Source organism: Acinonyx jubatus, chromosome B3, assembly GCF_027475565.1.
Source record: "Acinonyx jubatus isolate Ajub_Pintada_27869175 chromosome B3, VMU_Ajub_asm_v1.0, whole genome shotgun sequence".
Taxonomy (NCBI): Eukaryota; Metazoa; Chordata; class Mammalia; order Carnivora; family Felidae; genus Acinonyx; species Acinonyx jubatus.
This window is the reverse complement of record NC_069386.1, coordinates 32222501-32246149: the sequence shown is the minus strand read 5'-3', so window position 1 is coordinate 32246149 and position 23649 is coordinate 32222501. Positions and strand designations below refer to the sequence as shown.

The 23649-nt window shown below is 36.4% G+C and overlaps 1 protein-coding gene across 1 annotated transcript in view; it reads left to right on the top strand.

Annotated features, from left to right (window-relative positions):
- NEO1 (neogenin 1) overlaps positions 1-23649 on the top strand; it is a 240805-nt gene that overhangs the window by 46300 nt on the left and 170856 nt on the right. The window contains 1 exon segment of the mRNA XM_027067729.2: positions 21960-22277. Coding sequence (XP_026923530.2) covers positions 21960-22277 — 318 coding nt within the window.

Here is a 23649-nt window from a genome sequence, read left to right as displayed (position 1 = left end):
TACAATTCAGTTTTTAATATAGTCACAGAATTGAGTAGGTATAGCACAGTCAATGTTAGAACATTTTCATCACCTGAAAAAGAAACCCTGTACCCCATTACCACCACTTCCCATTTCCTGTGTTTCTCCCTCTACCACTGCTCCTCTGCTCTACATAACACTTTCTGTCTCTGGATTTACCTAGTCCAGACATTTCATATAAATTAAATTATACAGTATGCAGTCTTTGGCACTTGGTTTCTTTTACTTTATACTTTCAAGGTTCATTAATGTTGTAGCTTGTATCTGTACTTTATTCCTTTTCAAGGCTGAATTATATTCCACTGTATTGCTCTATCACATTTTATTTATCCATTTATTATTTAATAGATGGGGTGTTTCCATGTTTTCATCTTTTGACTGTTACAAATAATGCTTCTGTGTACATTTGTATACAGTGATTTTTTTTAAGGTTTGTGTTTGTTTGAATCTGAATTGAGAGCTACATAATAGGTTGGTATGTGTTTTACATTTCTTTTAAGGTATAATTATCCCCCCCACCTTACTTTATATGTTAAAATTCATTTGTTGAAGAACCTGGGTCATTTGTCCTAAAGAATTTCTTCTCAGTTGATATGTTGTTGATTGTATCCCCATGGTGTCTCTTACTGTATTCCTCTGTCCTTTTTATTTTCTCTTAATTGTTAGTTGGATCTAGAGGCTTGATTCATTTCAGGATTTGTTTTTATTTTTGTTTTATTTTGTGGGACTACCACATAGGTGGTGGTGGTACATACTTCCATGAAAAAGCATGTAATATGTGATTGGGTCTGTTTCCCTGTTGCTCTCAGTCACCAGTATTTAGCAAACTGTGGCCTATGGGTCATATCTGGTCTGTGGCCTGTTTTTGTACATCCCATGAGCTCCTGTTAGTTTTTATATTTTTAAAGTATTGTAAAAAAATGGACAGTTAAAAACAAAAGAGAATATGGGACAGAAACTGTATGTAGCCTGCAAAGCCCAACATATTTACTATCTGGTCCTTTTAAGAGAAAGTTTGCTGACTCCTGGGCCAATGATGTTTATTGCCTAGAGCTGTCAGTTCATTAGGGGTTGCAAAATGGTGATATTGTATCATTCCCTTCTTGTTAGGTGGAATACTTGTATAGAGAGAAACTTACTTTCATCAACAGTTTTATTGCCATAAGAAACAGTTAGATTAGGAAAATGCTTAGTTCTTTCACTTTTACAATGCCAGTTTTCAAAATAATGGTTTGGTTCTGGAACATTCTCTAAAGGTGATGAGTTGTGGGGTTTTTTGTTTTGTTTTGTTTTTGTTTTTGGTTTTTTGAGAACATTATGAAGTAATGGAATTCAGCATATTTGAATGTTTCAATTTGTTGCATTATTATCATTATCGATGCTTAAATGTGCCATATTTGGCCAGTAAAAACTTCTTAAGTCTGTTGTGATGACCCTAGTCATCATTTGATAGCTTTTTGTTTTCTGATCTGACAAGATGTTGCAGATTCATTTCATGTTCCAATTGCACACCCGGAATTAGCCAGTTTTTTAAAGATTCTTTTGTGTGGAAAATGGAGCTTAGAGCCAAAATATCTATGTGGAGAGTATTCATTGCTACTGGCTGGGTCATTGTTACTAGGTCTTTTCAGTCAAGTGAGCTAGGAAATACATATTTTTTAGAAAAGTAAAATACAAATTCATATTGGTTCTTAAGATTAAAACTGAGGGATAGATGGTTTTTTACTTTATTTCATTGATTTTTTTAATAGTGATTCAACACTTCTGTACATCACCAGGTGTTCATCATGCCAAGTGCACTCCTTAATCCCCATCACCTATTTAATCCAGCCCCACCCATCTCCCCTCTGGAAACCATCACTTCTCTATAGTTAAGAGTCTGTTTCTTGGTGTGTGTGTCTCTCTCTTTCTTTTTTTCCCCTTTGCTCTCTTTTTTTTTTCCTTGACTGACTTATTTCACTTAGCGTTTTCTGTAGCTCCATCCATGTGTTTGCAAATGGCATTATTGCATACTTTAAAAAGAACAATATTGATAAATCTCCAAACATTATGCCAAATGAAAGAGGTCAGACACACGGGACTGCGCATTCCCATTGACATAAAGTTCTAAACAGGAAAAAATAACTGACAGTGGTGGCCTGGGGGAGTTGGTGAGTTGCTTGGGGAGGCAAGGCAATTTGGGTTGAGGGGAGGTTGTCTGTCTTGGTTGGGGCTGCATACATGGCATATGCAGTTTTCTAAACTAATCTGACTGTACCTTAAAAATGAGTACATTAATTTTATAGCATGTAGATTGTGCCTTAAGATCGTTAATTTTCTTACACTTGTATTGGCTTAAAAAATGTTTTTATTTAAATTCCAGTGTTATCATACGTGTATAATTATTTTCAGGTGTACAATCTAGTGATTGAACACGTCCTCATCACAATATGTACACTGCTTAATCCCCATCACCTACTTAACCCATTCCCCCAACCACCCCCCTCTGGTAACCATCAGTGTGTTCTCTATAGTTAAGAGTCTGTTTCTTGGTTTGCGCCCCACCCACCCCCCCCCTCCGTTTTTTTTCCCTTTGCTCATTTGTTTTTCTTCTTAAATTCCACATATGAGTGAACTCATATGGTTTTTTTTCCTCTGACTGACTTATTTCACTTAGCATTATACTTTCTAGCTCCATCCATGTCGTTGTAAATGGCAAGATTTCATTTTTTTAATAGCTGAATATTCCACACACACACACACACACACACACCCACCCACCCACCCACCAACCACTTTTTTATCCATTCTTCTATCGATAGACACTTGGGTTGCTTCCATATCTTGGCCATTGTAAATAATGCTGCTATACACATAGGGGTACATGTATCCCTTTGAATTAGTCTTTTTGTATTCTTTGGGTAAATACCCAGTAGTGCAATTGCTGGAACGTAGGGTATTTCTATTTTTAACTTTCTGGAGGAACCTCCTTACTGTTTTCCAGAGTGGCTGCACCAGTTTGCATTCCCACCAACAGTGCATAAGTATTCCTTTTTCTCTACATTCTCACCAACACCTGTTGTTTCTTGTCTTGTTGATTTTAGTCATTCTGACAGATCACCTCATTGCTTTTTCATCTATATTGTGTTTATTCCATACTGGGAATCCTGTTCTCTGTGATGTTAATGAAATGACTCATTTGCTCTATTCTACAACACACATGTTCACATACCAGTCTCAGAGTAACAGTACCAATAGTAATTGCAACAAAGTGTTTATTAAAACAGTTAAAAAATTTTTGCCATTCTTTTGGTCCTTAGGGCATATTCCACTGAGTATAGCTTGGCTGTTGTGTTCTTAAATTCTCTTATGCTAGTTCCTGTCTGGGTGGTTATAATGACAACTAGAGATTTAAGTTTGTTTCACTTCTGCTTTCAGTGTTTAGGGATTTTTAAGATTAGTTTTGTATTTTATTTTATTTTATTTTATTTTATTTTATTTTATTTTATTTTATTGTTTTATTTTGTTTTATTTTACTATTTTATTTTATTCTATTTTATTTTATTATTTTTTGTTAATGTTTATTTATTTTTGCGAGAGACAGAGACAGATTGTGAGTGGGTTGGGGCCAGGGAGAGAGGGAGACACAGAATCCGAAGCAGGCTCCAGGCTCTGAGCTGTCAGCACAGAGCCTGACGCGGGGCTCAAATTCACGAACTGTGAGATCGTGACCTGAGCTGAAGTCGGATGCTCAACCGACTGAGCCACCCAGTTGCCCCAGTTTTGTATTTTAAATATGTAAAATATTTGCACAATCCCAAAGTCAAATCTATGAACAAGTTCTATTCAGAGACATCCAGCTTCAATTTCTTATCTCCGGTAACCATATTTCCTCTCTTGTATGGGTTAAAAATTATGTGTGTCTGTATGTCTAGTAATATCCTACCTTTCTTAGATAAATATACCCACTTTTCTCCAACCTTTTTCACTTGATTTACTATAGAGATAAAGTTATTCTGTCATCCTGTTTACAGCTGCATAGTACCTCATTGTGTCCGTGTACCACAGTGTGTTCAGTGTGTGCCTTGTTGTTGGACATCAAGATTGTTTCCAGACTGTTACTACATGTAGTAGTGCCGTGAATAGTCTTGCTTGTACCTATTTTCATATTTGACCAGTGTATCTTTGGGATAAATTCACAGACATAGGATTACTAAGTCAAGGGGCAAATACAGTTATAATTGTGTTAGATGTTGCAAACTTTTTTCTATAGTGGATGTGACATTTTGCATTTCTATTAGCCTGTTTCCCTATACTTTGCCTACAGAGTATGTTAAACATTTGGATTTTTGCCAGTAGGTAAGAAATTTGTATCTCAGTGTAGTTTTAATTTGCATTTCTCTTATTATGAGTGAGGTTGAGTATCTTTTAAAGTGATTAAGGACCATTTGCATTTCATTTTAGTAACTAATTCTACATCTGTGTGAAAATGGTAGGCAGTTACAAAAGCACAGAAAAGTCTTATTTTACTCCCACAAATGTATTTACCACTGCTTGCTTGATATATATGTGGCTTCATTGTGAGTATTTTGGGGTTTGTGTCTTATCTTTCTGATGCTGTTAACATCTTTCTTGGATTTTTAAGTCTTCTTTTCTCCTCTCCCCTCCCCCCCTGCAGGATTACTTCATATCAGAAATATGTTATCAAGAGATTAAGAACTCAATTAATGAAATATGAATTCATGACTTAATATGACAGCTTACTAACGTAGGCTTGAATTAGCTTTAGGCTAGTTAACAAGCTCTTGAATTCAGTTTATTTCTGTCATTAAAGACACAGCTGAAAGAAGAATTCTAGAACCTGGTCTACAGACCTTGGGAAATGATGACATGATCTTTCTGAAACCTGTTTATTTTGCAGTGAGAGCTTGTGCATGCACAGCTTTCTTTGCAGAAAATAGCTTTGATATTATAAGATTCATTATTAAGGATTTTTGGTGTTATGTTCTTCTCTTTTGCATATATTTGTTAGATTGTCCTGTGGGATTTCATAAATTTTTACTTCTGTTTAGTAAAGCTGCTGACAGCAAAAGCTTTCAATAAATTATTCATGTGCAATTTGTTTTCTACGTTCAAGAATTAATGCATCTTTACTCAAAAAAAATTTTTTTAGCTGAACTTGGTAACAGTTTGTAAACATATGGTGGTATAGTCACATAAAATCTGTAATGCTTGTTTTCCATGTGAAAAAAGTACTCTATTTGCAATATTTAGAGCAGTATCAGCTCTCTAAAACATAGCTGATTACTGAAGAATAATGGAAAAAATAGCTTTCAAAAATGTGAAATAATTACTCAAAAAAAAATTGCTGCTCTTTCGAGATGTGGGCCACTAAATCTTAACGGTTTTGCTTGTTCTCCATTATCCGTGTACTTAACATACTCACTTTCAGTCATTGAAAACTTTAGGTTTTGTTTTATAGTCTTCATTGCAAGTCTGTCATGTTGTGGAAATGTGTCTGTTTGGCTTACTTTCTGCTGTCACTTTCAGTTCTTCAACTTCTTCGTCTCCGGTGGCTTCTCTTTCCTGCCACTTCAAGCACCAGCTTCCAGAATTGCACCCTAGGCCCATCATCCCTCGGCAGCGCTGAGATATCATTAAAATGGTATCACAGCCTCACCAGTCTCCTGGTTTCCCAGGTTTCTCCCGTTGTGCTGGCATCAGTTTTACCGATTTCAGTTCACTCCTGTATATTTCCTTCCCTGTCTGTCGTAGATTCCATTGACAACCACTTGCTGATATCTTCAAACCTCTTACTTCATTGTCACTTGCTACTCCTCTTCTTAGAGAACTTAAGTTTTTTTTTTTTTTTTTAATTTTTTTTCAACGTTTTTTAATTTATTTTTGGGACAGAGAGAGACAGAGCATGAACGGGGGAGGGGCAGAGAGAGAGGGAGACACAGAATCGGAAACAGGCTCCAGGCTCCGAGCCATCAGCCCAGAGCCCGATGCGGGGCTCAAACTCCCGGACCGCGAGATTGTGACCTGGCTGAAGTCGGACGCTTAACCGACTGCGCCACCCAGGCGCCCCGAGAACTTCAGTTTTAAATGTCTGCGTTCTCTTCCCTTTATAGTCTGCAAAACCCTGTTCTCATACTGGCACTTCTTTAAATACAGTTACCAACCTAACTGTTCCCACAGTGCAGCCCAGTAATCCCATTCTCCCTTTTTGATGCTCCCTTCCATTCCCACTGCAGCCCTTTCAGATGTTTGCCATCACCTGCAGACCTCTGACCCTTCCCGACAGCACAGCCTACCCACAGCAGCAACGGTCATACTCACCTCCGTCAGCAACTGTACGAGCAATGAAGTGTGGCACCTGGGACCCCACACCAGGCTTACTCATATCCTCATCTTTCCTTCCTGTTACAACAAAAGAAGTGTCCTTTCCCTGATCCAGAATAATTGTCTGACGTTGTTTTCAGTATAGACATTTAACGCTTGAAATTTCCCTCAAAGCATTACTTTAGTTACGTTGCACAAATTTGACATGCTGTATTTTCATTTTCACTAAGTTGAAAACATTTTGTTATTTCTCATGTGATTTCTTCTTTGATCTGTGAGTTATTTAGAAGTATGTTGCTTAGGGGCACCTGGGTGGCTCATTTGGTAGAGCTTCTGAGTCTTGATTTCAGCTCAGGTCATGATCTCATGGTGAGTTTTCCAGCTATCTGTTACTAACTTCTAGTTTAATTCCATTGTGGTTAGGAGATATACTTTGTACAATTTCAGTCCCCTCATCTGTACATTAGTAGTCATCCACAGATTTGAGGGGACTCTTCTGCCAAACTCCAAAGTTCATGTGCATCATTCTCTCTTTGCAGGTCCCTCCTCTTTTGTACTCTGCAAATTGTAGTAACCTTGGCCTCCCCACTCTGATCTGTTTCTTTAACTGTGAAATTTCAGAGGTCTCTTTGTTTTTCCCTTCTCATGTTAAGGACTGGAAAGATAGGATATTTACAGGCTGTAAGATGGGGTGATTTTAGGGCTCATCTTGTTTGCTTCCTCTCTCTCAGGGGTCACAGTCCTGTGTTTCACGTTGTCCAGTGTCTGAAAAGCATTGTTTCATTGATTTTTGTCCAGTTTCCTAGTTGTCTATGGCAGGATGGTAAGTCTAGTTCCTGTTACTTCATTACGGCCAGAAGCCTGAATCCTGATCTTTTGGCCTGAATATTCGATTTCACCCTCTCTTCTGGTTCTGTCCATCTTTCAGCATACTCCAGTCTCTCTTCCATTACAGAGAATATAAAAGATGACCAAGCTCAGATTTTCTTTATTTGCCAGTCTATTTCTCCTCTGCCTTTTACAGCCAGACTTTTTGAAAATGGTCTCTATATCTTTCTCAAAAATGTCGCTTGTGGACTGGCAGAATCCACATCACTTGCACAGTTGTTAGAAATGTAGAATTTCAGGCTCCTCCCTAGAATTACTGAACTGGAGTCTGAATTTTAAGGATTTGACAAGGTGATTGGTATACAAACTAAAATTTGAGAAGCGCTGTTGCACATTTTATAAGCTCTGTTTCTTCATTTTCCATCTTGTTCCTGAGTGCATTGTAATGTGGCATCTGTCTTCATGACACCACTAAATTTGTCCTTGCCCAGGTCGTCAGTGAACTTCTTACTGCATATCCAGTGAGTGAGTGTCCATTTGTATTGTACTCTCACCAGTTCATCCTCCTTCTTGAAATATTTCTTTGGCTTCTGGGATGCCGGTTTCTTGTCCTCTAATTTATGTGACTTTTGCAGGCTTTTTTCCTGCCTTTCTCTTAAATGTTGGTGTTTCGCAGAATGTGGATCTTGGCTTCATGTTTTACATTTCTTATTATATCTCATTTTCTCTTGCAACTTCAGTTTCAACATATGTCTCCTGAGTGGAATTTGTGAATTCAACATGAATCTCTGCTGAGTTCCAAGCTTGTATGTCTTCCACATCCATGTACCATAAACACCTTAAACTCCCACATCTGCAGCAGACACCATGATCTTCCTGACTGTGTCCTCTTCCTCAGTGACTGGCACCTCCATTCAGCCATTGTTGAGGCCAGAAACTTGTCAGTCAGCTTTGACTCCTCCACCGCCCTTACTCTACATTTACTCACGCTCACTTCCACATTTAATCATTCTCCAAGGCTTACTGATTTGACCTTAAGAATTCCTCAGATCTTTTGCCTCTTAGTCACTATTGCTACTTTCCAAAATAGGGCTTTATCAGGCTTCCACGGAGATAACTACAGTGGCTTCCTAACTAGTTTCCTTCTCTCCAGCCTTGTCTCCATTTGGCAGCAAGCAAAGTAAATAAGCATTTACTTATTAAAAGTAAATGTGATCTTCACTTTTCATCTTAAAGCCCTTGCCTGCTTACTAACTTCTTAGCATATAAAAATCCTTATAGTTTGGTCCTTGCCTACCCACTTCTGACTTTGAGTACTTTGCCTCTTCCACCTTGTTTCTAGGCTTTTGCACCTGCTGCTCCATTGATGATGCATTCTGCTCTTTACTAGCTGGCTCTTACTAATCCCTTAGGTTTCATGTTGGGGACACCTGGGTGGCTCTGTCAGTTGGGTGTCCGACTCTTGATTTCAGCTCAGGTCACAATCCCAGGGTTGTGGGATCGAGCCCCACATCAGGCTCCATGTGGAGTGTGGAGCCTGCTTGAGATTTTTTCTGCCCTTCTCCCCCACTTGCAGTGTTTTTCTCTAAAAGTTAAAAAAAAATTAAAAATCACATTTTGCATAGGTGTCCTCCCTGACTGTCTAGGCCTGGTTTGTTTCTTTCTCTGCATCTTGTACACACCTTGTAACGGTTCCCACCACATTGTTATGATTATGTTTTTGTGAGCCATGATTATATCATTGTGTGTTTCCACTGTCAGCACTCTAAGAGAGGGTACTAGTGTCTTCCTGTTGTAATTAAGGTGCTTAGCATCCTTCATTCAGTCAACAAATGTGTATTGAGTACCCACTATAGATACCAGACAAGGTTCCTGCTCTTATCATGCTTGTATTGTGGGGATGGGAGTGGATTAGGGTGAAGTAAGAAATAATAAACAAATTTTTGTTCTTATACATAGTAGATCTTTAATAATTTTTTTGGAAAACTAGTGTATAAGTTATTATTTTAATAAGCCTTTGAAGTCCATAAACCTTTGATGTTATTGTTACTGACTTCAGCTCTTGAAATTTTGCTAAGAATTATTGCACCTTTTTGGATATAGTGAGCTGTGGTAATTAGGTTATTGTTCAGAGCCTTTTACTCTACCTGATCTTAGTTTTATTTTATCTAGTTTCCTTGAACAGAGCTGAGGTAATGAAAGGCTATTAGAGGTACACGTTAGAAAGAGTGAGAAGTGATGTTTAACTTCAAAAATAGAAAAATAAAATAAGTTATTTTAAATAATAATACATATAAATTGTTAAATAGTAATAAAGGTCAAGGCCTTGATCCTAAAATCAGAAAAATTTCTCCTCAAATAGCTAAAATATACATTTAATAGTAGATTATCTGAAATTGGCAGAATATTTGGAACACTTTTCTTAAAGTGCTGTCACTTTATCAGTTTGTAACCAATTATATGAAAATGTGGTATTATATTTATTTAAAAATCTTATGTACCCAGAGTTTCAATTAAGTACGTTTTGTAAGCATCACAAATTTTAACTAACGTAAGCAAAAAAGGAATTTATTGGAATGATGTCAAGTAGTTTAAAGGATCAGTGGAAATACTAAAGAAACAAACAAATGCCCACTGTATCTTTTAGGCCAAAGAGATTAGTGTTTAAGCTAAATCTAAGCTTGAGGAAATAATTCCACAAATCTAGAATTGAAGACATTCTATAATACAGCTGTCCTGGTCTCTTCAAAAAGAAGTCAGTGTCATGAAAAACAAAGGCAGAAGGACTGTTCTACATGAAAAGAGACAAAAGAGGGGCTCAGTTGGTCAAGCATCCAACTCTTGATTTCAGCTCAGGTCATGATCTTATGGTTCATGAGTTTAAGCCCTGCATCAGTGTGGAACCTGTTTGGGATTCTCTCTCCCTCCCTCCCTCTCTCTGTCTCTCTGTCTCTCTCTGCCCTTCCTCTGCTTGCACACACACACACACACACACACACACTCTCAAAATAAATAAATAAACTTAGAAAAAAAAGAAAAGAGACTAAAGAAACAAAAACAATACTAAGTGAAGTTTTGTTCGGCCTTGGGCTTTAAGAACATTTAGGGAATATTGGGTAGATTTAAATTTTGAGTATATTAAACAATATTATTCAATGAATTTTAATTTTCTTAGATGTGATTAATGGTACTGATATATAGGAAAATACCCTTATTTATAGATACTTTCACAATATTAAAACTTTGAGAGGAAAGCTCTGCATTAGGCTATTGATGATCTAAGGAATTATAAAAATACCAGAAACTATGCGACATGTAGCATGTACTCTTAGGCATTAGAACACAAGAAATTCAGAAAGGTGGAATTAATTAACCAAGGAGAGTTAAATTTAAGGAAAAGTAATCTCTTTGGCCTAAAAGAGTTGGTTGAGTGTCCAACTCTTGATTTCAGCTCAGGTCATGATCCCAGGGTCACAGGATCAAGCCCTACATTGTGCTCCTCACTGAGTGTGGAGCCTGCTTGAGGTTCTCTGTTTCTCTCCCTCTGCCCCACTCATGCACTCTCTCTCTTTCTAACATAATAATAATAAAACAATATAATAATTCTTCTTACTGCATCCCATCAGGACACATATCATGTCAGGTTGTGTCGTTACTGCTAATACTGAATTTGATCACTTAGTTAAGGTGGTGACCACAAGATTTCTGTCCCATGTGAAGGTACATTTTATCCTTTGTAATCAATAAGTAATTTGTGGATTATACTCTGAAATTGTGTTAATTGCAGAAACCTCTCACCCATTTCATCAATAAAGAATTGATTTTTTTCTGCAATTTTTGATTAAAAGTTTCTAAAAAATTTAGTTTCTAAATAGACATTTCCGAGTAGGTATTAAAGAGAGGGTGCTGATAGTTGCTTAAAATCTTTTAGTTTTTACTGTTTAGATAGTAGACCAGTTGTTTCTATTTGACAGCAAAAAGAGTTTTGCATTGCTTTGATCCCTCACATCTACTGTCATCATTCATAATCTTTTACCCTTTGCAGAAACAATGCAACTTTTTTTTCTTTAAAAAGAATTTGTTTGTTTTAAAGCATATTAATGAAGGGTAGCATCTGACAAGGAGAAATATAGTGCAAACCACATACATAATTTAAAAGTTTCCAGGTACCACATTAGAAAAGTAAAAAGAAACTGGTGGAATTAATTTTAATAATATATTTTATTTAAATGACTATATCCAAAATATTTTAAGATACTATCAGTATAAAAATTATTAATGAGATGTTTTATTTTCTTTGTGTGTATGTGCATGCACTAAGTCTTCTGAATCTTCTGTGTATTTTATACTTAAATCTTAATTTAGATTAGTCACATTTCAAATTCTCAGTAGCCACATGTCACCAAGTGCTACTATACTGGATAGTGCAGGTTTAATGGTTATGATCTTGGGCACAGGAAAGCCAGAGACTAATTTGATTCAAATCTTACTTTCTTCATGGCTTTGGGCAAATTACTTTTTGTGGCTCAGTTTTCTCATTGTAAATGAGGATAATAATTCCTACAACAAGGGTTGGAGGACTTAATATAGGTTAAGCACTAGAACAGTAGTGGCTTTTCGGTAAATGAAAACTATTATTTTTATATCTTTGGACTTGGTCCTGTAATTCTCATTCTTAGAAGTAAGCTTGTATTTTGTTAGGGAAGGTAGGACTAGATCTTAGATCCCTTGCTGTTTTGGATCTTACTATTTCTTGCCCTCAGTCTCTTACTTTCTGTCTTCTGTGGTGAATTTATAAGCCAGTAAGATAAACTAGATTTTCCAGGCCAGTTTTGATTTCAAGTGTTCTGTCATCACCATAATTCATTGAAATGAATGGGAAAACCTGATAGCTCTGCAGATGGCAATGAGTTATTAAAAGATTTGTCACTATGATTAAAAAACCTCACAGAAGGTTGAGAGCTACAGTGGTCAGGATTGTTAACTTTCTCTCTGTAAAACTCATAAATACCTCTCTACTACAAAAGCCTATATAATTATAGCAGTAAGATGAGATATTAGCATGTGTAGTAGAGGCAGTCCTGTATATTCATGAGTGTAATTGTATTAGAGTTTTTTAGAATGTGTTTTAAAATAGATAACTATCGGGGCACCTGAGTGGCTCAGTCAGTTAAGTGTCCAGCTCTTGATTTTGGCTCAGGTCATGATCTCACTCAATGGTTTGTGAGTTCAAACCCTGCATCAGGCTCTGCCATGATAGCATGGCGCCTGCTTGGGATTCTCTCTCTGCGCTCTCTCTCTTTTTTTCTCTCTCTCAAAATAAATAAATAAACTTAAAACAAATAACTGTAATAACTATTCATTTTCATATTAGGTCAAAGTAACTAGAGATGATTGAAAAAGTATTTAATGGAGGTGCTTGGGTGGCTCAGTTGGTTAAGTGTCAGACTTTGGCTCAGGTCATGATCTCACAGTTCATGAGTTCAAGCCCCACTTTGGGCTGTGTGCTGACAGCTCAGAACCTGGAGCTGGCTTCAGATTCTGTGTCTCCCTCTTGCTCTGCTCCTCCCCCGTTCATGTTTGCACGCTCTCTCTCTCTCTCTCTCTCTCTCTCTCTCAAAACTAAAAATTAAAAAAAAAGAAAAAGTATTTAATGAAGGCCTGCAAAGGAGATATTCTGTTGAAAAAGAACTTAACAATTTACTGTGATAAAACATTTTGTACCAAAAATGCTAGTAAAATACTGTATTGCTCATGGTAGAAAAATATGATACCACTTAATAATCAAAGAAGTATTAAAATACAGTATAAAACAGTGTCACAATTCATACCTTTGGAACGTACCTGCAAGTTACTTTTTACATTATATTATCATTGAGCCCATATTTTCATCAGTATAGTAGGCAAAAGTGGAACTGAAAAATACTTTGTTTCAGACGTTGAAAATATGCTGCATCAAGTATTGGGTAAAATGTCTTACTCTTAGGAAAATCTTCTTACCACAAATAACAAAAAGTTGCTCATAAGATATTTTCGTGGAAGTTCTATGTAATTAATATGAAAATTCTAACATTTTTCTCACCTAGCATAATGAAAAATGACCAGTTCAGATTTTCCTATTTTGAGCTGAAATATAAGTATTGCTAGTATTGTTGGCATGTTGACTAAGACTTATTAACATAATTCTCTAGGACAACTCTTAGAAAATTTCCATGTAACTATTCAGGACATTGGTGGTTGGTATTATTTTTAGGTTATCAGATTGTGCCTACTCATCTTGACAATCGTATAGAAGTTACCATAAAATATTAATGATACTTTAAAAAGTGTTATTGAAACATTTTTACAAAGGGCAGATTTGTTTCTTGGTGCTTTAAAAAATATTTATTTATTTTGAGAGAGAGAGAGGGAAAGAGTGTGTGGGAGAGGTGCACAGAGAGAGAGGGAGAGAGGGAATCCCAAGCTGGCTCTACTCTGTCAGTGCAGAGACCGACATGGAGCTCAAACTCATGAACTTGAGGTCATGACCCTGAACCAAAATCAGGAGTTGGACACTTAACTGGTTGAGCCACCCGGGCACCCCACAAAGGACAGATTTGAAATCATCAGGATATACATTTTTGAGGCTGATTTTAGAAAACCAGTAGAGACTTGATGCAAAGTTACTGAGAATCACTAATACGTAATTACATCTTGGCCCAGGAGCCTTTCTGACCTGTAGGATCCTGAAAAGAATGCAAACAAAAGGCAAAAACAAATGAAGGTACAAATAAGCAGGACTTTCATAAAGTCTAGCCTTCTATCAGGGAAGATAGGCCTTAAAAACAGAGAGAAAGTGAATTGCTAGAAAAGAACACGTAAAGGGTAGGATTGGGAGACTGGGACCTTCACAGAGATAGTTGTCAGAGAAGGCCTTGTAGAAGTGACCATTGAAACATAGAAGATGAGACGGGAAGAGTGGGTGCAGTACAAGTTCAGGCAGAGGGGACAGCAAATGCAAAGACTTTCAAAGGGGAAAGAACATGGCTTGTTCAAGAAATTGAATAATGGGACTGGAGCTTATTGAGTTAGTGGGAGTACGATGTGAGATTAGGTTGCAGAGAGGCAGGGACTAGATCTGAGGCCCTTTTTGCATGCCGTGGTGATGAATTTACGTTTTACATTCACTGTAATAGAGGAGTAGTGGTTTAAAAATTAGGCAGAGGAGAAAGATGATCAGACTTGAATTTTAAGATCACTTAATGTTATTTTATATGTAATTGTAATTGTCAAAATGTGGTTCAAATGAAAAAATAAGGTCCATGTTATGCATGGCACTTTGTAAAATGTGATTGGTGAAAACTTAGGTGCTAGATGTTAGCAGTTTGGGAGAAAATACTGTAGGTTTTTGGACTGTTGAACTTTTTTTTTTTCCTGTTTTTCTTCCAAATTTTAATGTAAATTTTAGTTAACATTCAGTGTAATATTAGTTCCGGGTGTAGAATCTAGTGATTCATCCCCTAATACTCAGCATGAGTGCTCTCCTTAATTGAATAGTTAACTTTTTATTGAGGACTTGTTACCTGCCAGGCAATGAGGTCAGTGCTTTATACCTGTCTTCATGGAGACTTTCATGCAAGGAGGGCATGGCATTCTTTTTCCTGTTTTATAAGAGAATGTCAGACACAGAGAAATTAACTAGAACAGCAGAGCTAGAATTCAAAGTCATGTCTGCTTGACTTCATTTTACAAAAGAGTTTTCCACCATGGTTGGTTTTTTTGGTGGGGAGAGGGGAGTGGCTGAATAATAAAGAAATGGAAAGCACTCTTACTATAACAGATGTTTCTTGAATAAACAAATCCAGATATATTTTGTTTTGGGGGAATAGTTTGGAAAGTAGATGCTACAAATGAGAATAATCAAGTTGAATTTCCCTTTTAGGATAGTAGTAGCCTGAAAAAGAATTTCAGATTCAGCTTCGCTTAGAAGTTGACGTCCACTGTTTTTAATGTTTTAACCAGTACCATCAAAGTTCTTCAAAGCATATGTTTATCAGGAAAGTAGGACCGGCCATATGTAATATTAACAACTAACCACTTGCCTTACTTGAAATCCCAGGAGAAGAGTTCTGCATGTTCTGTAATTGAGTCTTTGGAAGAACTGGCTGTTCAGGGCAGACAGGGGATGAGCTCTGGAGCTGGGAGCACTAATTGTTATGTAGCAAAACAGGGTGGAAGACATTGAACTCTGAAGTATTGCTTGTTCTTGGACATTTTAAAAAATGGTTTATTTATTAGAGAGAGGGGAGGGGCAGAGAGAGAGGGGGAGAGAGAATCCCAAGTAGGCTCCGTGCTGACAGTGCAGAGCCTGACACAGGACACAGACTCACCAACCATGGGATCATGACCTGAGCTGAAATCAAGAGCCAGACGCTTAACCAACTGAGCCACCCAAGTGCCCCAAGTATTGTTTGTTCTTAATCAACAACGTGAATTTATTATTTTGTTGAGTCCTTTGAATGGAGTATTGTTTTACTTCCTAATTTTTGTACTTTGTGATTATAAATTGAACTTGAAGCAGGAAAGCCTGAACTATATGGTGATTAGTGGACACTAAAGAGTCAGGAAGGATGAAATGTAGGATTTACAGACTGGATAAGATAGGGTGATCAGAAGTAATGTTATTAAAGAGTAAAGTATGAAGTCCCTTTGACATTAGTCTCCTTAGTTTATAATGAAGACATAATTTTCATAGTATGAATAACAATTATACAGGATACTTGCATTGGTAGGTGTGTAAAAAAGGCTTATCTTTCCATCCTGCATTTCTGCTGCTGTCAAACTTAGAACTTCTGTGGGTGATAAGGCGTTTTTTTCTGCTGGTATTCAAATATTGTATGTTATTTTTTTTACTCCGGGCATGATAAAATTTAGAATTATTGTCCACGCTGGTGTGCAGTGAGTGTATGATTTGTTGATATTTGGGGGTTGGGGAAGTACAACTGAAATAAGTTCCCTGTGGATATTTTCCTTTCATAAGATGGAATTCTATCAAGAAGTGTGAAATATTTTATCAAAAAGTGAGGAATAGTCTATCAAGAAGTGAGAGCTATTCCATTAAAATGTGAGAAATTTGCAGAGACCTGGGAGTGTAGAAGAGATAAGACAGGATCATTAAGCCTGTTTCAGAATAATGTATAGTGACTGTGGTCATAGTAAACTCAAATTAAGCAAACTTAAGTGGATAGGGAATTAGGACCCTGGTGGGAAGTATAGGCCAGTTTTTATAGAGAATCAGACAAGGCGTTAGTGTCTGATAACTCTTCTAACTGTGACAAAGGAAAAGTGGTTAGAGAAACCGTGATAGATCTTAAGAAAAAAAAAAATTATGTTGCTAGCAAAGTATTGTTTACCACCACCACCAAGAAGTTATTTTGTTATTAAAAAATAAAAAGATGACAAGAAGAATGGATAAGCATTTGTTTATATTTTAAGAAGTAAGCAATACAGAAATCCGTGGAGTAAAAAGCCTTCCCCCTGTATGCACTCTGTCAGTAGTTGAATCAAGTACTTTCCGCAGGAGAAAACACTGTTACACTGTTCAGTGCTTATTCTTCTAGCCTTTCTCCTACATTATTTACATTTAAATATATGCTTACACACGTGTGTATATATATTTTTATATCTTACATATTTTTTAATATTTATATTTTATGTATATATTTCTATTTTGTCATACTGTACACATTTTGAACTTGAGTATTTTTTATTTATATATTTTGACAGTTTTTGAATGTCAGTATGTAAATACGCCCCACACTTTTCATATTGTCCCCCTCCTGTGCAGACTACATATAAAAATGAAAATAGCTTTTTTTTCTGCTTCAGGAGTACTATGTTTTATGTAAAATATTCATGCAGTCGCAAAGGTGAAAGAAAAAATTAAAAGTTAACTGAAATATCACCATCCTGAGATAATCTGCATTTTAATGACTAGTTTTTAAAAGATGTATCCCTTTATGTATTCACACAAGCGTGAACATACAGAACTGCCGCATACACGTAATAATATTTATAAAGGGATTATACACACCAGCTGATTTTTGTCATGAAATTATTTTCTAGGTGCTTGAGGATTTTTATCTACCCACCCCTCCATGTCCTTCCATCCTTCTTCTCTCAGTAATAACCTGATACACTTTCCTACTTTCTCAGTGCTCATACAGTCATATGCACATGACATTTCGTTATTTGTACTTGTCCGTATTGTTCCCTTTTCACAGAATTCACTCCAGATCAGCTAAAACATAGCTAACTTATTTTTTTGTTGGCTAAATATTCTAAGGCAGGAGTCAGTAAACTATAGTTACTGGATCAAATCCATCCTGCTGCTTGTTTTTATAAAGTTTCATTGGAACACAGCCTCCACTTTTCTATTGAGTGCTGTGACTTTTTAAATTCTTTATGTTACATATGATATATTTCCTCCCAGCCTTGTCGTATTTTGCTTTGTTATGATATTTTTCCATAATTTTTTTTTTAATTTAAATGCGGGGTTCCTGGGTGGCTCAGTTGGTTGAGCATCCGACTCTTGATTTTGGCTCAGATCATGATCCCAGGGTTGTGGGATCAAGCCCCGCGTTGGGCTTCATGCTGAGTGTGGAGCCTGCTTAAGATTCTTTCTTTCTCCCTCTCTCCCACATACATGAGCTCTCTCTCTCAACAAAATTTAAAAAATAGAAAAAATAAATGCAATGAATTGAAGCATATCTATCTTTTCTAGCTTTGAAGTTCCCTGTCTTGATTTAAAAAGTTACCTGACTCGGGGTGCCTGGGTGACTCAGCCGGTTGAGTGTCTGACTTCGGCTCAGGTCATGATCTCACAGTTTGTGAGTTTGAGCCCCGCGTCGGGCTCTGTGTCGACAGCTCGAAGCCTGGAGCCTCCTTCGGATTCTGTGTCTCCCTCTCTCTGCCCCTCCCCTACTCATGCTCCGTCTCTCTCTCTCAAAAATAAACAAACAATGAAAAAAAATTTTTAAAGGTTATCTGACTTGAGGGTTATCCTTGTGTTTTCTTAAAATGCTTACTAATTTTTTCATAGGCCTGGAATGTATTTTTCTATATGTATATGAGCGACATTATAGTGTAGTGTGTTTAACATCACAGGCTCTGGTTTTGTTATTTATAACCTGTGTGACCTTGGACAAGGTAACATTCCTGTGCTTCAGTTTTCTCCTCTAAAATGAGAATAATAGTACCTATCTCATAGGATAGTCATGGGGGTTAAATGAGTAGTTAGTTTGTAGAGAATGTTTAGAGCAGTGTCTGATACATAGAACCATGTTAATGTTAGGTTTGTTTTTCTCCCATGTGGATAACCAGTTGTCCTAGTAACATTCATTGAGTAGTTCATCTTTTTTCCCCATTTGATATAAAATTCTACCTCTAATGAATGTTAAGTTTCTAGATATATATATATATAGCTCTATTTTGTGACTCTCTAACCTGTTATGTGGCTCTGTTTATCTCTGCTCTGGAGCCTTGGTGGCTTAATAAATACTGAAAATTGATGAGTGCAGTCCCTTTACCTTGTTATTCTAAATTATTTTCGCTCTTCTTGGCTTTCTTTGCTCTTATATATAATTTTTTAGAGAGTCATCATAGTTTGCAAAAACCAGTTCATTAGTAAGTTTTATCATAAAAGATAGTGATACTAATGGCTAGTATTGGAATGGAAATAAATACTTCAAGCAATGGAAATTTTTAGAAGCTGGTAAAGATAGATACCATCAATTGTGGTAAGTCGACATTATGAATATGGAGAGTAAAGATATGTAGAAAGATTGTGAGCCTCTAGTTCCCAAACTATATCCCGACATACCCCAGGTACCTCACAGAACTCCCAGGCATATTTTAAGCTGTCTAGGGAAACACAGCGACATCTGTTGGACACTGTGCAGACTCGTAGGTTAGAGGAGTTCCCAGTTTCAACATTTGATTGTGCTATCTTCATTTCAGTGCTGTGATGTTTGTGAAATTGGGTTTTGGTGGTTGCTGGGATAAAAACCAAGTACCATGCAAAAGTCACTGTGGAGCAGGAAATGAGGATGGCAGTATCCAATCTGATTTCAAGGTTTGAGAACACGTGCAGTATCCAATAGGTGTACACACCCCATAATAACTAATTGTGGTTAATTAAAAGTTGAAGTATTTTTCAATGTATGTGTATTATTTTTTCAGCAAGGTACTAACTTGTTAGGACATGAATATTTCTTCATTTGTTTGAACCTAACTAATTCCTAAACAGAACTGTTAGGTATTTCTTTTAGCCTAGGGAATTCATGAAAAAAATTACTAAGAAAATAAAGGCACCAGGAGCCAAGAAAATTTGGGAACTTCTGTGCCTGAACAAACAAGTTATTACAAATATTTAAAGATTAAGAACATTTGAAGTGCTGTGTAGGTAGAGTACTGTATGCCATGCCTGCTTGGGACAGGATGAAACTAATCTTGTCTGGGTACCTGGGACAGACAGCATTTCTGAGAAAGTAGTATTGAAGCTGAGCCTGAAGGAGGACTAGGAGTTAATTGGGGAGGGGTGGTGGTGGGAATGGCTTGTGTGAAGAGGGCAGGAGCTGCAGGGGCCGACGGGAGTGCAGCATGCCTTACAGGGTGAGGGGACAGTGGTGCGGGGGGACGGCTGGAGGGTAGGCAGAGGCCAGGTCATACAGTCACATGGAAGTCCAGCTAGGGAGTTTATTTAGATCTTTTTGTAAAAGACAGTGGCAAGCCTTTGAGGGATTTTAAGTGAAGGAACAATATGTTAGGTCACTGCCTGTTTACTGAGGGAATAAAATACAAAGAGGATATATGTAAGTATTTAAGTAATGCTGTATTCTAAGTAATGTAGAGTACATATTTGTAAAATTTGAAGTGCCTTGATTTTCAAAGGCATTTGTAAACTTTCATATAATTTAAAAAACTCTTGGAAGACATATATACTCTTGTTCACTGTGGCTGATACGGACTTTTAAAATGAAAGAAAACCAAAAGTATGATAGAGTGTTTAGCTGTAAAACATTCACATTTATGTAATTATTACTTTTTTAAATGGCAGAAACTTTGTCCAAATTTTAAAATTAAATTTGGTTTGTTAATAATTATTTAAAATTGTTAATTTGCATATTTTGATTGCCAGTCTAATACATTTATCTCTTAAGTTCCTGAATTGTTTAATTTGGGTGGTATAATAAGATGTAATGTTACACAGGAATGGTGTAAGAGTAATTTCTCTTAGTTTAGCTGTCATTTTGTACTGCCCTGGAGTTGATATTTTTATTTATTTTGCTATAGTACCAATATAACATTTTTTACTGTAATAAGAAGCATATCACCTCAGCTTACTTTTGAAAAATTCCCAAGGTTATTTTCAAGAGTTTTAAGTCTTGAAGAATCAATTTCATAACCATCAAATAGGGATGGGACCCATCTCTGGCTTTTGGGGAAGGATGATTAGTCTGTTTGGAATTTGATTAGCATTGTAAGTGTTAGAATTATTTTATTTTTATTTATTTTATTTTATTTTATTTTATTTTATTTTATTTTATTTTTTTTTAATGTTTATTGTTGAGAGAGAGAGAGAGAGAGAGCAAGCATGAGTAGGGGAGGGGCAGAGAGAGAGATACAGAATCTGAAGCAGGCTCCCGTCTCTGAGCTGTCAGCAAAGTGCCCGATGTGGGCCTCGAACCCACGGACTGCAAGATCATGACCTGAACCGAAGTCGGACATTTAACCAACTGAGCCACCCAGTTGCCCCAGAAAATTTTAAAACAAGCGAATATTATTCCCTTCCCTCTGCCAGTGTGTTTCGTATTTAGTTAGAACTATTGTTTCATAATGTAATAAAGAGCTAGTTGCATCCTTAAATTTACAATGTAAATAAATTTAGATAAAGGGGTGTGTAGATATATTTTAAAAACAGTCTTGGTTTCATTTATTTAACTAAACTTCCCTAATTATTCACATGAAGAAATCTGATTACAACTGATTGTAATCTGACTGCAAGGGAGTTGGTTAGTACTTTTCTTGAAAAAAAGAGGTAACGCTTGGACTTGGAAAGCTTTCTTTGGCTGAGAATTTAAGGGTTATAGCAGAAATTTTTTAAATGAAATCACAAGAGTACTAGCACAAAACAAAGCTGAAATTTTTTATAATCTTGGGATAAAAACTTCTTAAGCATAACAGATTTATTTCTATGTAGTTAAAATTTATTTTCTTACGATAAAAATAAATTCAAAATGGAAAAAGTATTTGCAAAACATGATAGATAATACCCAAAGATTGCCAAATCAATAGGATGAATGATCCACTAGAAAAATGGACAAAGTGTAGGTATGGTGAATTTTGAAAGAAATACAGCCAGTAAACATACCTTATTACTAACAAAGAATCATTTCAATTTTATGCTTCCTTTATGTTTCATAGAAAAGTTCACTTTGAATACAATAATTTTAAATATTTATAAATCCCATTGTAGGGTTTGAAATAAAGCTTTTATTAAATATTCATGTAATTTAACAATGATTATCTCATCTGGCAGGGTTTTTTTTTCTCATCTTCTAAATGGGTCAAATTTTGATTTCCTCATAAAAGAAATTTTATTAGACACTCATGGTGAAATGACTGTTACTATGTATCATATCCAAACAGCATAATTATTCGACAGTAATTTTGTCCAAATTATATTTTCTTACAGAAATAGAAGAAGAAAGTTTTGCTTAACTTTGTTCTTTTCATTATTTTTATAGGATCCAGCGTTCGAACATTCACTCCATTTTACTTTCTGGTAGAACCAGTGGATACACTCTCAGTTAGAGGCTCTTCTGTTATATTGAACTGTTCAGCATATTCTGAGCCTTCTCCAAAAATTGAATGGAAAAAAGATGGGACTTTTTTAAACTTAGTATCTGATGACCGACGCCAGCTTCTCCCAGATGGGTCTTTATTTATCAGCAATGTGGTGCATTCCAAACACAATAAACCTGATGAAGGTTATTATCAGTGTGTGGCCACTGTTGAGAGCCTTGGAACGATTGTCAGCAGAACAGCTAAGCTCACAGTAGCAGGTAAGTTTTTTTTTAAGTAATTTATGTATATTTTCAAATTTATGAAAGGTATATCTTGATAAAAAGCATTATCATCCTGGAGTTTTCACTTAACTGATTACCATAAATAAATTCATTTAACAAATACCAATTGAGCATCTAGTGTGTGCATGGGATTATGCTAAGACTTGCTTAGTGCTGTAGGAAGTAAAATGCAGCACTTTACCCCTTTCTATTATTTAAATTGCTTACAGTTGCTATTTGAAGTATTGAGTCAGTTCTTTTTTTTCTAACTTGGAAATGACAGAGGAAGTTGTATAGGAAAATTGATTCACTGATTGCTAAATTATCTTCCCCAGCATAACAATTTAGTATGGCTTTGTAAGACTTGCAGGATAGTCAGAATCTTGGTTCCTTTATGCCCCAAGCAAGGAACTGACATTTAATTGGATTATTTAAAAACCTATAGGATATAGGTATTAAGGTGAAGAACAGAAAGTTGTAAAGAGAAATATTCACTCCCTTTTAGAACATTCTTATTTGAAGAATAATGGAAAGTGTAAACTGAGTAAGTCATGCTTATTTTGTATTAGATACTTATATTCCTCAGGTCCATGTTTTTTCACTTGAATACTAGATGAAGTAGTTTTTGTTAAGGGTCACATTGTACAAAAATTGTATTATGTTGGGACGCCTGGGGGGCTCAGTCGGTTAAGCGTCAGACTTCAGCTCAGGTCATGATCTCATGGGTCATTAGTTTGAGCCCTGCATTGGGCTCTGTGCTGACAGCCTGGAGCCTGCTTCAGATTCTGTGTCTCCCTCTCTCTCTGCCCCACTCCTGCTTACACTCTGTCTCTCTCTCTGTCTCAAAATAAATACTAAAAAAATTTTTTTAATTGTATTATGTTTAAGTCTTATATATATACTCGTCTTGGTAAAATGCTAACATGTAAAAAAAATATGGCTGCATGAATAGTTCCCCATTTCATTGCCACTCTAGGGTGATGGTTCCCCATCTCCTGCGCACTTCGCAGTATACTTGTTCATTCATTCAGAGTATGATGACGCTTTTTCTCTTTGGAACCAGATACTCAAAGCTGAATTTGAGTGTGATATAGAACTACTGTAATTATTCCATAATCACAGATTGAGGATGGAAAAAGAAAAGGGTGAAAGAGTCACTTCTTTTGATAATTAGCCTTTCCTCTCTTTTTTTTCCCCCTTCTTTCCTTCCTTTTTCCCTTTCCCCCCTCTCCCTTCTTTCTTCCTCTAATCTACTTGTCAGGCTTTCTCCAACCTGTTGATAGATAAGTTAGCATGATGACTGCCCCTACACTGTTACTTAGGTGAGCTCCTATTTATTGTTTACATTTTTAAGCTGGGCTTTAATCGT